The sequence below is a fragment of the Prunus avium genome, chromosome 3 (genome assembly GCF_965620075.1).
Source record: "Prunus avium chromosome 3, drPruAviu1.hap1.1, whole genome shotgun sequence".
Lineage (NCBI taxonomy): Eukaryota > Viridiplantae > Streptophyta > Magnoliopsida > Rosales > Rosaceae > Prunus > Prunus avium.
The window spans coordinates 1,583,363-1,596,781 of record NC_142286.1 but is presented as its reverse complement, the minus strand read 5'-3'; the positions used below and the strand labels follow the sequence as shown (position 1 = coordinate 1,596,781).

The window sequence follows — 13,419 nt, the reverse complement described above, 5'->3', positions numbered from 1 at the left end:
TTGTCTCTTTTTATTTGTCGAGGAGCTATAATTTGTCTTGTATTCCCATTATAGCATGATTTGATCGAGATTAATTTTCTAGGTACAAAGGACGCATAAATTTATTAAAAGAATTATTACAAAATAAATAAAAAAAGATAATAAAATTGGAAAAGATAAAAAAAAAAAATAGAGTGATGAAGACGTATTAAGAGCGGCTTCATGGCCTTCGTTGCGTAAAGAAAGCTCCTCAACCCCACCATACGGTAACTGACAACGTGGCAAAATCTGAGCGGACAGTTACTTTACCATTGTAATTTCAGCCACACAAATGAATCAACCACAATAGATCCACCACATGAAAATTTTCAGTAAAAAAACAAAAATAATAATAATAATTTGAATGAGGCAGCGGCCCAGCGGATGAGTGACGCGTGTGAGTTATAGCTGGCGGTTGATACAAAACCACGCAGTAGAAGCGGTGGTTGAGCACAACTTTGGCGTGATTAGAATGATTTACTTATGGGTGGGCCAGGCACATTGTCCCTGAATTGGAGCTTTCTTTCTTCTTTTGAATTCGGGCCATAAATCATTCAAGTCTTTGTGTGCACAAAATCAAATGGTGCAAAAAGCAATGCGGGAAAGCTTTCTTTGAGAGAAAAGAATCATTCTTGTTTGTGAAATCTAATACTAGGTCAAGAATGGTTGTGTGTTGGTTGAAGAGAATGGAGCAACGAGAGCCACAAGATGTATATTTGTTGGTGAATTCTGAATTAAATTGGGTGTCTGTTTCTTAAAAAAGAAATTACTCAAAACGCGTGACTTGAATGTCATGTCATATATATTGGGAATTGAGATGTGCTTAGAGTAGATGTTCGTGTGCATATGAGTTGTTGTGAGTTGTTTATTAAAGTGGGTCTTACAATGTATGTATCAACAACTGACAGACGATTATCATTAACATTCTTCGTCGATAAATATAACAAGAGAAATCATACTTATTATCCACCACTGTAATATGATTAATTCAAAACTTATCCGCCTATCACTATCTCTCAAATGCAAATCTAACAGAAGTCCATCGAATATACCATGATTCCCTCATAACAACCTAGCCCCAACATCAACCATGAAATTAAGACACATGCACAATTCTCTTGCAAAAGAGCTATACCCACATGTTGTGACCAAAATAAAGCCTAATTAAAGAGAAAAAAGCTTAGTCTTCTTAAATTTTATCCCCTCAAGTTTCCCTTCATTCAAGAGATGGCTATTTCAATTGTGTTAGGCTTTGGGATGTGGAAGAAGTTGCTTAACAACCACAATTAGAACCCTAATAGCTATTTTTTATTTTTTATTTTTGCACGTGAACAATGTGCAATATAGGAATGCAAAGTAATACAATCGCGATGTCTTGAGACAACATGACCATGTGGTTGGGTTTAAGGTCTAGGAGTTGAAACATCACCATGATGACACTGCTCCATTTGATCGCCCATGCCAAATACAGACATCTCTATTCTCTTTTCTCACATGCACATGATGCAAGTTTCTCCATACATTTAACACACGAGAGAGTTTGGGTGTGATCCTAATACCAACACATGTGTTATAATTTGCAAATATTATAGCACGTGTTTTATTTATTAATACTATCATCTAAAGTATAAACTTGTCCTCCATTCATATTACAATACATGAATTAATAACTCTTCGTGACAATGTCATGGTTATGCATATAAATTGTCCCCAACATATTAAGTAACGTTTTCATGTGTTGCAACCAATAATTTAGCTAGATTGACAATATCTAAATATAAAACGTGCTACTTTCAAATAAGGTATTAGACCGTACCAAACGTGTGTATTTCTTGCTTTGAATTTGACATTTTCTAGTAGCCCTATTTTTCCCTTTCACCCAAATGTTTTTTGAAAAGAATTTCATCTTCGATCTGCTTTTCAAAATTTATTATGATATCTAAGCCATCGAAATTGGTTGTAAACGCACAAATATCACAAAAAGAAACAAACTCATAACCTATCTCAATATCAAGAAACTGAGATGACATTTGGGGAATTGGTGGACTTAGAAAGAAATTTTGTTTTGGTCCAAAAGAGAGAGATTGGGTTTGAAGAACCAAGCCCACATATGATATTTGCTTCTGGGATGATTCTATCCAAACCCAAAGATTTACTCGGAACACCCCATTTCTTTTTAGAAAGAGACACTTGTATCCATCCCACTCTGTGCTCACTAGAGAATAGAGACAGTAGCTTCGATAATCGATGGAAGGCGCCCTCTTCCGCCTGCTCCTGCCATCCTCCAAAACCACCGCCCTCATCCCCAAACTGGGCCCCACCCCCGGCGCCAAGGTCCGCATCGAACACCCGACCCATGGCAGCGACGAGTGCGTCGTCTTCATCTTCGCCGACCCAAATGCCCAATCCCCTAATAACACAACCCAAACCCTAGACAAGCCTGAAGGGTCCCCCGCCCAGCAGGCACTGGTTAGGGTTTTCAAGAGAGCTGTGGTGGACGAGGCCGGTGAAGCAGAGAAGGGCAATAATGGCGGAGGTTTGGTGTGTTGTAGGCTGTTGGCGGCGACTAGTCAAGTTGGGTGTGTGCTTGGGAGAGGGGGCAAGATTGTGGAGAAGATTAGGCATGAGAGTGGGGCTCACGTTAGGGTTTTGCCCAGAGACCAGATTCCGCCATGTGCATCTCCTGGAGATGAGTTGATCCAGGTAATGAATTATTTTTTCTTTTTATTTCTTGTTGGCTTGCATTGAAATTGTAAAATGTGGATACTTTGTAATTGTTCTACTGTTTATGTAAGCTTGTTCCCTTTTTTGTATGTTCTGACTGCTTTGTTTTGTTGATCAATGTCCAATTGTCGAGATGTTTATGGTTATTTATTTGTTGCTTTTACTACGATTCTATTGAATGATGTAAATGATAATTTTTTGTGATTTCTTAAATGGTATAACAGTTATGAGGAACTGCATTAACACTGGAAAAACTTATGTAGTGCTAATGTGGTATGACAAACCACTCAAACAACGTCGTGTGTTAAAACTGAAAAGAATGCATAACTTAGGAACAAAATATCAAATCTTATTAGTTTATGATCTTATAAGAAGAAATGACTTTCTTTCAATAATTAGCATAATGACGTGCCATGATAGTCCCACTGAATTTTTCTCAACAAAATAAAGTGCTAGATATTTGTGGGTTACCTAAACCAAGTGACCACGCATATTTTGTGTTGGTGTGACATGTTGTTTCCTGAATTGCTTTGTGCAACAAGCAAGTGCAGTGAGTTCTGTATTTCATTATTTATATGCTAAGTTTGTAAAATTTGATTGATTGATTGATTTTCTTTCTCTTGCTAAGTATATGTTTCATAAATGTCAGTGAGTGCACTTCACTGCTTGCTAAAACATTTGCACACAGGCAAATGAAGAAGACCACATGATGATTTTTTTGGTAAAACTAGGCAGACATGAATTTCAATTACCTTCTCTTTTTCTGTTTTGTTCAAGTGAAAGATGGTAGGGACCCAAGAGAAAAAGATTCAACAGTAGATAAAAAGGGTAAATAAAGACAAAAACAGGACGATGCTTGCTAACACAAAAAGGGAAAGCATGCTGCACCTACCATGGGATGCAAATAACATGTTTTGTTTTTGTTGTGCTAATGTATTTCTTAGGGCTATATTTGTGTGGGTTTGATATGCAGATAACGGGAGACTTTCAAGCTGTGAAGAAAGCACTACTGTCTGTTTCAGGGTGTCTTCAGGATAACCCTAAGGTAGATGCAGCTAACTCTGGTGCTACCAAAATTTCAGGGGGATTGATTCATGGAACTGGTATGCCTGCACAAGTTGACCCTATTCCTCATCGGGGTTTTGTGTCTGGCTTTAATGCTGCAGATTATCACTCGAGGAATTACTCTTCTACTCCTGGGCCTGAAAATGTTGGAAGCGGTCACAGGATGCTTATGGAAGAAGAGGTGGTATTCAAGTTGTTATGCCAAGTTGATAAGGTTGGTAGTCTGATAGGGAAGGGTGGCTCCATTATCCGGATTTTGCAAAGTGAAACTGGTGCATCAATCAAGATAGCTGATTGTGCACCTGATTCAGATGAGCGGGTTGTTATCATATCTGCACAAGAGGTACTAGAGCTCAACTGTGTGTGCCTTTACATTTTATTAGTACTTACTGGAAACATTAATTTTCTTTATATTAGTCTTTATACATGTTTGGTTACTCACGCTATAAAGTTAAAATAAAACAAAACAAAACAAAACAAAAGGATGTTCAAGCTTGATGTCGGAAGTTCATTGCAGAATCCAGAGCAAAAATATTCCCCAGCACAGGAAGCCGTTATTCGTGTACATCATCGAATTGCGGAGATTGGATTTGAACCTGGAGCTGCAGTAGTGGCTAGGCTTCTTGTACATCCACAGCATATAGGTTGTTTATTGGGTAAAGGAGGTTTCATTATTACTGAAATGAGAAGAGCTACTGGTGCTAGTATACGGATTTTTCCAAAGGAACAAGTACAGAAGGGTGGCTACCACAATGACGAAGTTGTACAGGTGATATTATAATACTGCACATGCCTGCTGTATGTCATGTTGCTTAATCTTCAATTATCTAATTAAGTATGATGTGGCCTTACTGGATAAAGAAAGTTGCTGTTAGCCTTACATGGACATTGGGTTGATTTATGGGATTGGATGCATGTTTTTGGTTCCTAAATATAACTAGTAACACAGTTATTTGTTTGATCTAAAATATATAAATATCATTCTTCTCTCTATTTTTCTGTTGGTCCACGGGTTCTTTTTCTGGACTTGAGTACCCTACTCTTGCTAAATACAGTATCAGGATATTCACTTGGTGCTTTATGGCAGGTTATTGGTAGCTTGCAGTCTGTACAGGATGCGCTCTTTCATATAACAAGTAGGATTCGGGAGAGCATATTCCCAATGAAACCACCTTATGCTAATTTCAGTGGCCCGCCCTACATGTCTCCATTTCCCGAGATGCCTCCACCCTCCTTTAGACCAAGGCATAACCCAGCCTCCCCCGGTCCCTATCCTTCACCTGGTAGATTCCATCATGGAATTGATCATTCTGCTTTTCCATCCCAACCTCCCGATCATCAGCCTTCATTTTCACATAGTATGGATCACAATGGCCCATCTCACATGGACCGAGTTCCCTATTCTTTTGGCAATGAGCGACCAGGACATGGTCCAACATATGAGAGTCCTTCTCCAAGAGCATGGACTCCCCAGGTTGGTGCCTTATACTTTTAAAAAACCTTAGACTTTTATATTTTGATCTATCATGGGGAGAATAACCTATCACCGTCAATTTCTAATATTTATGTTAAACCTCTTTTTCCGGTCTGTTGGATGCTTCTAGGGAGTAAGCTGTGGGACTCCTAGGGGAACTGCTGATGTTGGTTTGGGCATGGCTACAAGAAATGGGTCTCTACGAAGGTAATATTTCATAGCCTCTGGAAAGGACATTTGTTATATGCTATTGAACTCCCAAGTATTTATGATTAGATAGAGGTAAATTTTTTGTTACTTATTAAAGTAGCACCACATGTTGACACTTCTGGCCATGTTATTTATCTCGTGAATTCACCTATTATGGTTGTGGTAATTTGCTAAATTCAAACATGATTGTGATAAGTAATACTGTTTGGATAAACCTGAATGGGCACATAATCTGAGTAAAGTATTTAGTGAACTTGAATATATCCTTGTTTCTCTCTATAATTTTAGGGAGTTGTTATTTACACTCCAAAAAAACTCATCCTTTAACCGTGCATTGTATAAACATAAGAGAAAATGCACTTAGACAAGTGCAGGATGAGTATTTTGGATTGTCAATAACAGTTCCCTAATTTTTAATCCATGCAAACAACTTCAATGCTGTTGCTGCCATTCTAACCTTTTTCTGCAAATTTTATTTGAGCAGCGGAAGTCAACCGCCTTACTTAAGCAGCACAACCGTTGAGATCATGATTCCTCAGACATTGATTTGTCACGTTTATGGAGAGAACAACAGTAATCTGAATCAGATCCGGCAGGTGGGTTTATCTGTCCTGTTATTAGTTCAATGGTATTGCATTCAAAATTGGCAATGTGTTGTTGGGGATCTTTTTTCATGGATATTTCATCCGCAGATCTCAGGCGCAAATTTGGTTGTTCATGATTCAAAGTCTGGATCTTTGGAAACCCAAGTTGTAGTGTCCGGAACCCCGGATAAAATGCGTACTGCACAGAGCCTCATTCAAGCTTTCATCCTTTGTGGGCAGACACAACTTTGACAATCTGTTAAATCTGTTCTAGTGGCACCCATTTGAATGAAGAATGGGAGTGTGTGGATATGAATTTTGTCCCTCTAGAGAGTGTAAATGAATTCATCACATCAAAGCGTAAATTCTACATGCAATTCCATTGTAAATCCAAATTCCAATACTTAATTTAGTTCAATTTTCCATCATTCTTGGTTTCTGTTGAGTCAAACAGTGCCCCCGCGCATTTCTAAACCCATTTTGTATACATAGTTTTTGGCACAATCTTAAAGCTTAATTATTGTTTTGCCATCCAATTTATGATTTGGATTTTGCTTTATATCTGGAAAATTATTTTTATTTTTTCTTATTTAGCTCTTAAAATTTTCATCTTGGTGTCTCACTTCCTAAATTTCCATCTCCATCGTCCCTTTAAATTCGTTAAATTCGTTAAGTTTGTTGACATGACATGACACACGGATTACTCCATACATTTCCATTTCCATCATCTCTCTGTCAAAAAATTTGTTATAAATTCGTTAAGTTTGTTGACATGGATTACTCCATACATTTCCATTTCCATCATCTCTCTGTCAAAAAAATTGTTAAGTTTGTTGACATGGCATGGTATGTTTGAACCTTTTTTTTACATGTGACACAAAATAATAATAATAATAAAAAAACTAATTAAGGCCTAACATTCAAGTTAAAAGAACAAAAGAGCTTTTTTTGTTTTTATTTCCTAGGACTGAAGATACACAAATTTAAATTCAAAGCGAAACACAACCAGCAGCTCCTCCCTCTACCCCAACCTCATTCACATGGCTCAAACCCGCAGCGGGGGCCACCTCATCAGCAACCGTCTCCACCGCTATAACGGGGATGGTAAAGTTAGTGACGGCGTGAGGACCCCTCAGCTTCAGCGCTGCTCTGTCGTAGACAGCGGCAGCTTCCTCGGCAGTGTCGTAGGTTCCCAACCAGACCCGTTTTCTCTGAGTCGGGTCCCGAATCTCTGCGGCATATCGGCCCCAAGGCCGCTTCCGGACGCCTATGAACTTTTCCCGGCGGGTCGGGTCGGGTTCAGGCGGGTTGCCTCGCTTGGACAGCTTAGAATGACAGGAACAATTCGAAGATGAGGAGAGCTCACGGCTGATCTTTCTGACATGCCGTTTGACACCGGGTACGACGCTGTCTTCGTCGCTGGAGGAGTCGGTGGCGTCGGCGTCTGCGAGAATGATCCGAACAAGCTGCTTTGGTGGGAGCCGGGTGGGGTTTGGTGGTGGGTTTTGGTTTCGATGGAACATCTTGGGTTTGGTGAGGGTGGTGGTGGTGGTGGTCATTTGCGCTGAAACTTGGGGTAGGGAGGAGTGCTTGCTCTGGAATTTAAGGTTGGGGAAATGAAATTGGGTTTCTGTTGATGTGGCGGAGCGACGTCTAAGAAGGGAAGGCAAAAATCATACAGAAAGCAGTGAGTTGTAGTGAGTGAGTGAGTGAGTGAGTGATAGTGAGGGAGAAAGGTTTAATTTTAGAATCTGGAGGTTGGATATTCCCTTTTTAATAAGAAAGTTGGGGAAAAGAAAGAGGAGAAAGAGATGTGTGGGGTCCACTGTTTTTGCTTACGTCTGAGCGCCACGTGGACCCGCACATGCCACATCGGCAAGCAAAGGTCGAATGTAACTGATTTTTTGTCTCTGATAAAAATGTCATCATTATGTGTGGAAATGGCGCCAGGTAGTGTTAGCGACAGAAACACAACAGTTTTAGAGAAACCTCGATGCTTCATAGTTGAGGAATAATATTGCTCTTGGAGTTGAGGAGCCAAAAAGACGAGGCTTTGTGTATATTCTGTTGATTGGAGCTAGAAAGTGTAAAAGTAAATCCTCCCAACACAACCCTTTCACAACAGCTGTTTCACCGTCAGATAGAAAGCTCAAGCTCAGTTTTACAGACATAACAACTTTTTTTAAGTAAAATGCCAAGGAGAAAGAAGATGGAACCCGATGCCGAAATGTTTAGTTAATTCAAGTGCAGGAAAATCCTATTGGCATATTATGCAGTGCGGTGAGACCAAACTCAACTCATCTAAAAGAGATAAAAGGAGCATTTCAAAATTACTTCTAATCATCTAAAGCTCCTCCATACAATGGCTAGCCTGAGCAAAAAGGCTATAACGAAGACTCACTACCGCTTCCTGTAATTCTAAAGACCTGGTCGGCCGCCAAATTTCCGTTCTGTAAAACAAGCCAAAGTAGAAGAGAGGAAAAGAAATCAAGAAATAGTGGAATAGAATACAATCCTATACTTCAATATCTTCTTAAGAACGAAGCATACTTTATAAATCAGATTTCATATCTTCGTTCTTGCTTATGGAAATGGAAGGGTTTTGTCCTGCTTGGGGTGCTGCTGCTGCTGCTGCTACTGCCTTGGAGAGGTCCCTCAGACTACCCTACGGTTCACAGAGTGCAAAGAAAAAATAAATAAATAAATAAAGCAGTGGAAATTTCAATGAAATTACTGAACAGAAAATACACTCTTTTCGTGACAGATATTTCCTTGTAAGACCACCTTAGGGATTAATCCAAACGAAAACTGAGTATTGACCCTAAATGAAACGGCAAATGCGGTGAATGCAATTGCATCTTAATAATCATATTCACAATGGTATTTAAGACAGACTTCCATTTACCATGATAGAACTGTACAATATGCAAAATGGTACCAAGCACAATCATTATACAAACCACCGGAAATAAATAGTGAAGAAACAAGGTAACAAGCCACTTGTATTTACCTTGTTTGCCCACATAAGTCCACATGCGTTGCAAAGGGTTCTTGGTCCATCAGGTCCACGTCGCATCATTGGTGTACACTTCTCATTGATGCCACAGTGTCGACAGCTGGCAATAAATCCACAGTACATAGCAATAATAAGATTACAAAAATGAGTTCAAAGAGAAAGATCCTACTGCTATCAAACTTTTTATCAAACTATCTTTGGAGATGAGGGATTCGAACTTGAGACCTTGGGTGTAGGGGTAAATGCTCTTTTCACTATATGCTCATGGAAAGCAATAAAACTATGGTCTCAGTTCAAGCTGCTCACACGTGTAAATTTTGACAAAGAGAAGCCGAGAAAATATAACCCTACTTGCACAAGTATCGCACCACAATTATTCTACTCTCAAAGATTATGTCATATTTTATGGGAAACTTAAAATTTCATTTAATGAAAGAAGAAAACGAAAGTTGAGTTAAAAGGAAAAAGCCTTTAATGGCTTAGATAATCAAGGCTAGATATCTGATTCTATCCCAAACAGAATCCACCTCCTCCACACCCTATCATCAAAATTCTTTTCATTTCTTTCAAAGCAACCTGTCCAAAGCCAAAGCCAAAGCTAAACATTGCCAAAGCGTAATAGCCTTTTCTGCCCCAAAACCCAAAATATCCTTGGCCATCAGAGATAAGATAGCATATCATGAGCAGAGCAGTGTACTTCAGCAGGTCACCACAAGCTCAATTTCTTACAGCTATATCCTTTCCAAATTTAAACCTAGTATAAAATTACAACCTTCAAATGCATTAATTACAAAAATATGTTTGTTCCTCTACAATATCTTCTATACAGCTGAATTACCTTGTTATTCCACATTAATGTCTTGTCCTATTTCATGACCCATTCAATTTGAATGAAGTCCATTGACTCCATTCAATTTGCATATTCTTTACATTTAACAGTACAAGTGATAAAGTCTTCAATAGTGGTGCTTCATCAAAAACCACCAGACTTTACTAACCACATGACAGTTCTGTATACTCGTTTTGGTTTCTCATAGTTCAGGGTTTTAATAAAGCTATATGCATTTCTAAAAATATATAAGAGCTACTGGATCGACTTCTTTGCTTTCCTTAAAATCTATAAATATCTTTCTTCCAAGCCTGCCTTGTCCAAATTGTTCCTACATCCATGAAGGTCTACTTAATAATTTGTTATAAAATTTTAATTTCTTATGTAAAATTCACAGATTGCAGACATTAAGAAATTTGAATAAAACATGTTAACTTACACAGCCTCTTGATGTTGGGATCCATTACCATCCTGACTCCAGCTCTCGTTTGAGCCCGAACTTGTGACAGCTGATGCAGAATCATCATTATTGGGTTTAGAAGATGTGAATTGACCTTTCTTTCGTTGCATCCTACAGCAGTAATCATGAACATCACTCAAATTTGCCATAGGCTAATAAGGCATCATAATTCATTTATTAATGACAGCTATTTAGAATGAGGAAATCCCTCAAAGTGAAAACAAGGCAACAGCAGAAGGGAAAAAGCATGTCTAACACAAGGTTGAAAATGTTGATGTTGGTGGAAATCTCAGTTGATTCTGATTGACAGAAGTATCAATGTTGAATTAACTTTAGAACATTGAATCGTAAAGTAAATCAATTAATAACATCCCTAGCAGTGAGAAAAGTACCTAATTACCTATATTCTGCCTAAAGTGAAGTCACATTCAGCCCATGGAATTAGTTTACATAAGCAACATCCCTAGCAAGCATCCATAGAACTGGTTCATGAACTACTGACTATTTGAAACTACACATCATTGGAACCATTTATTGGTTTTCCATCACTAATCTTAGATTGAAGTCATAAAATACAACAAAGAACAAGTATTCCTGCAAAAATTGAACTAGTTTACCTCATAATTCATTGGTTATTATGACAAATGCAGATGCCATACCTAAGTGCTACCTCTTTTCGAACAGTATAACGAATCTTCTTGTCAAAATTTCGTTCTTTCCGTTTTTCACGGAATCTAATTAGTGAAGCCAGTCTTTGAGGGACACTCAACCGTTGTGGAGTACTAGTAAGGCCCTGGTTGAATTCTTTGTTAGCAAGATACTAGAATACAAATAACTGTTAAGAAATCACTTGAGACCAAGTTCAGATACCCGATTATTATGCTGCGTGGTTACTGGGACAGCAGGCATGCTTGGAGGTACTTCACGGCCCCCCAATAGTAACAACACAGCTTGAACCTGAGGAAGGTAATTCAAATAAATCAGAAGGCTTTCTCTTTATTAAGCTACTAAGAAGACAAAGTAGCCACAAGTAAAAAAATTATAGATTTCAAAGTACCAAAAGAACATTCGAAAGACTACAGTTTTCCATATGCAAACTTTTGAAACATGTGCCAGAAAGTAACAAGCATGGCAGTCTTACACACTTTTACTTTCTGTAATGTGTACAGATATAACTCAATCTAAGTTTAGGATCCAATGTTATTGTTTACATATCTACATGCTCCCCAGTTTTATATAGAACGCTAGTAACACTCCATTTATTATGTATGGCCGTGTCTGCCAATAGACTCCCATTTTACCATTTTTTCACTCATTTGTGTTTACAGTTATAATTACAAATCTACATGGTCCACAATATTATCTAGAACTCTAGGAACACTCCATTTACTATGTAAGCGGTCAAGTCTAAGAATAGTTCTCCCATCTTACCATTATCTTTATTTTACATTCCAAATTCTCTAAGGTCTGTATAACTCTTCGATGCCAAAAATTCAGTATGCAGATACATTTTCAATATTACTTGAGTAACTAGAAAAACTATGCTTCCCAGATCAGTTTTCTTGTAAAAATCAAACATTTTCGCCAGTCATGTGATACATCATATTCATGAAAATTCTATTAGACAATCAAAAGACATTCATAAAATGTACAATAAACCAAATACTTGAAGCAATTCATCTCGAGCATAACCATTATCAATCAAAGCTTAAACAAACACTGCAACAAGCGCATAATGTGTTAATAAAGCACCCCAATAGAGCTAATTCCAGTAACAAGCCACACAAGCATAAATCAAATATACCATGTAGAGAAAACAATAACAACTGGCATCATAAAACTTCAGGATAATCAATCAAATCACCTTCTCAGGTGACACAGAGTCGAACACGAAAACCTGACCCTGAAACGACAATGTGAGCTGGTCTCCATTTTCGGGGCCATGGTCCATCATCCCATCATGCGTATCAGAAAGATTCATGGGGTCAGACGGGACATCGGCTTGGACAAGTTCAGCTCCACCACTTCCATTATCATGATCATCAGCCACCCCATTTCCATTGCTTATATGGTCCAACCCGTGATGATGCTCATGCTCTTGCATGTATTGCAAATGCAGATCATCATTCATATGCATGGGTTCATCGCTGCCACAGATGTCATCCATTGCTCACTCCTCAATTTGTATCACACTCTTCCAAGTTCACTACTCTTTTGTACAAACTTGTGTAAATTTACTGCTTTTCACCTTCATGTCAATGCCAAAGCTATCAATTCAAAGATCAAATGGCTCAGTGCTCTGTTTGGTTGCCAGGAAAATGCAAGGAAACAAAATTATAATAAAAATTGCAGAGAACTGTGCTAATACACGCAAATGATGTATTTAGCTCATGGTAGTATTACTGTGTTTGATTGCCTAGAAAATGCGGGAAAATTAAGAAAAAATAATAAGAAATCTTGACAGAATTGTACGAAACTACGAAATGGAGTTGCATGTATAAGTGAGAGTGATTTGCTTAGTTGAAGTTAGTAATTGAACATTTCCATAATTTTCCTCAGGTTTCTGGGCAAGCAAACAGAAATTTCAATACGAAATGGAGAAAAAAAATTTGGAAATTTACATCATCGGAATTACCAATCGAGGGCAAGATAATTCAGAACTGGGATAACGATATCCGAGAAAGGAATAATTAATTCCGATTCCGGTTTGTGATTCGAAACGATGTGCAGCAGAAAAAACAGAACACGAGAAACTTGAAAATTCGGGTGGAGATGAAGAACGAAGATGTGGCCGTCGGATTGAAGTGAGAGACTTTTATGATCAACGGTGGGATCTTGCGGAGGCCTTCTGTTGTCAGGAATTTCGAGAATTGAAGATTTGTCCTCAATTCATTAGATTTAGGGTTTCTTAAAGAAATAACATGTTAAAATTTTTTTTTTAATGCGAGTATAACATGTTTATATAGCATTAGAAAACTGGCTTTTCTTTTAAAAAATAAAAATAATAGAAAACTGACTTGTGATTTTTTCATTAACGTA

At 38.1% G+C, this 13,419-nt stretch overlaps 3 protein-coding genes across 9 annotated transcripts; 1 reads left to right on the top strand and 2 right to left on the bottom strand.

Moving 5' to 3' along the window:
* The first annotated feature begins 2,201 nt into the window (after positions 1 to 2,201).
* Positions 2,202 to 6,611, top strand: LOC110752380 (RNA-binding KH domain-containing protein). Its single transcript, XM_021953019.2, has 7 exons — positions 2,202 to 2,721; positions 3,716 to 4,150; positions 4,325 to 4,576; positions 4,895 to 5,281; positions 5,412 to 5,488; positions 5,976 to 6,087; positions 6,184 to 6,611. The coding sequence occupies exons 1-7, from the start codon at positions 2,266 to 2,268 to the stop codon at positions 6,325 to 6,327; spliced, it is 1,863 nt and encodes a 620-aa protein (XP_021808711.1). The 5' UTR covers positions 2,202 to 2,265; the 3' UTR covers positions 6,328 to 6,611.
* A 383-nt stretch (positions 6,612 to 6,994) lies between these two features.
* On the bottom strand, positions 6,995 to 7,961 carry LOC110752390 (pathogenesis-related genes transcriptional activator PTI6-like). The gene has a single exon (XM_021953034.2). It carries the CDS (start codon positions 7,632 to 7,634, stop codon positions 7,065 to 7,067), a length of 570 nt encoding a protein of 189 aa, XP_021808726.1. The 5' UTR covers positions 7,635 to 7,961; the 3' UTR covers positions 6,995 to 7,064.
* Positions 7,962 to 8,104: 143 nt separating this feature from the next.
* Positions 8,105 to 13,310, bottom strand: ZML2 (ZIM-LIKE 2). 7 transcript variants are annotated; one of them, XM_021953031.2, is made up of 8 exons: positions 13,002 to 13,310; positions 12,245 to 12,679; positions 11,251 to 11,337; positions 11,040 to 11,173; positions 10,360 to 10,491; positions 9,086 to 9,191; positions 8,626 to 8,740; positions 8,105 to 8,525 (listed from the first exon to the last, which is right to left on the bottom strand). In XM_021953031.2, exons 2-7 carry the CDS (start codon positions 12,545 to 12,547, stop codon positions 8,627 to 8,629), a joined length of 876 nt encoding a protein of 291 aa, XP_021808723.1. In that variant the 5' UTR covers positions 12,548 to 12,679; positions 13,002 to 13,310; the 3' UTR covers positions 8,105 to 8,525; position 8,626. The 7 variants fall into 7 exon arrangements, with proteins under 7 accessions (XP_021808723.1, XP_088106455.1, XP_021808724.1 ...); XM_088250329.1 differs by having other exon boundaries at positions 12,245 to 12,628; XM_021953032.2 differs by having other exon boundaries at positions 13,016 to 13,310.
* Positions 13,311 to 13,419: the final 109 nt, after the last annotated feature.

Excerpts from the sequence above, each read along its gene's own strand:
- LOC110752390 (XM_021953034.2), bottom strand. The coding sequence starts at position 7,634 with ATGACCACCACCACCACCACCCTCACCAAACCCAAGATGTTCCATCGA.
- LOC110752380 (XM_021953019.2), top strand. The coding sequence starts at position 2,266 with ATGGAAGGCGCCCTCTTCCGCCTGCTCCTGCCATCCTCCAAAACCACC. Across the intron at positions 2,722-3,715 it reads CTGGAGATGAGTTGATCCAG|ATAACGGGAGACTTTCAAGC; the intron begins GTAATGAATTAT and ends TTTGATATGCAG. Across the intron at positions 4,577-4,894 it reads ACAATGACGAAGTTGTACAG|GTTATTGGTAGCTTGCAGTC; the intron begins GTGATATTATAA and ends GCTTTATGGCAG.
- ZML2 (XM_021953031.2), bottom strand. The coding sequence starts at position 12,547 with ATGGATGACATCTGTGGCAGCGATGAACCCATGCATATGAATGATGAT. Across the intron at positions 11,338-12,244 it reads ACTCTGTGTCACCTGAGAAG|GTTCAAGCTGTGTTGTTACT; the intron begins GTGATTTGATTG and ends TACCTTCCTCAG. Across the intron at positions 8,741-9,085 it reads GACTTATGTGGGCAAACAAG|GGTAGTCTGAGGGACCTCTC; the intron begins GTAAATACAAGT and ends TGTGAACCGTAG.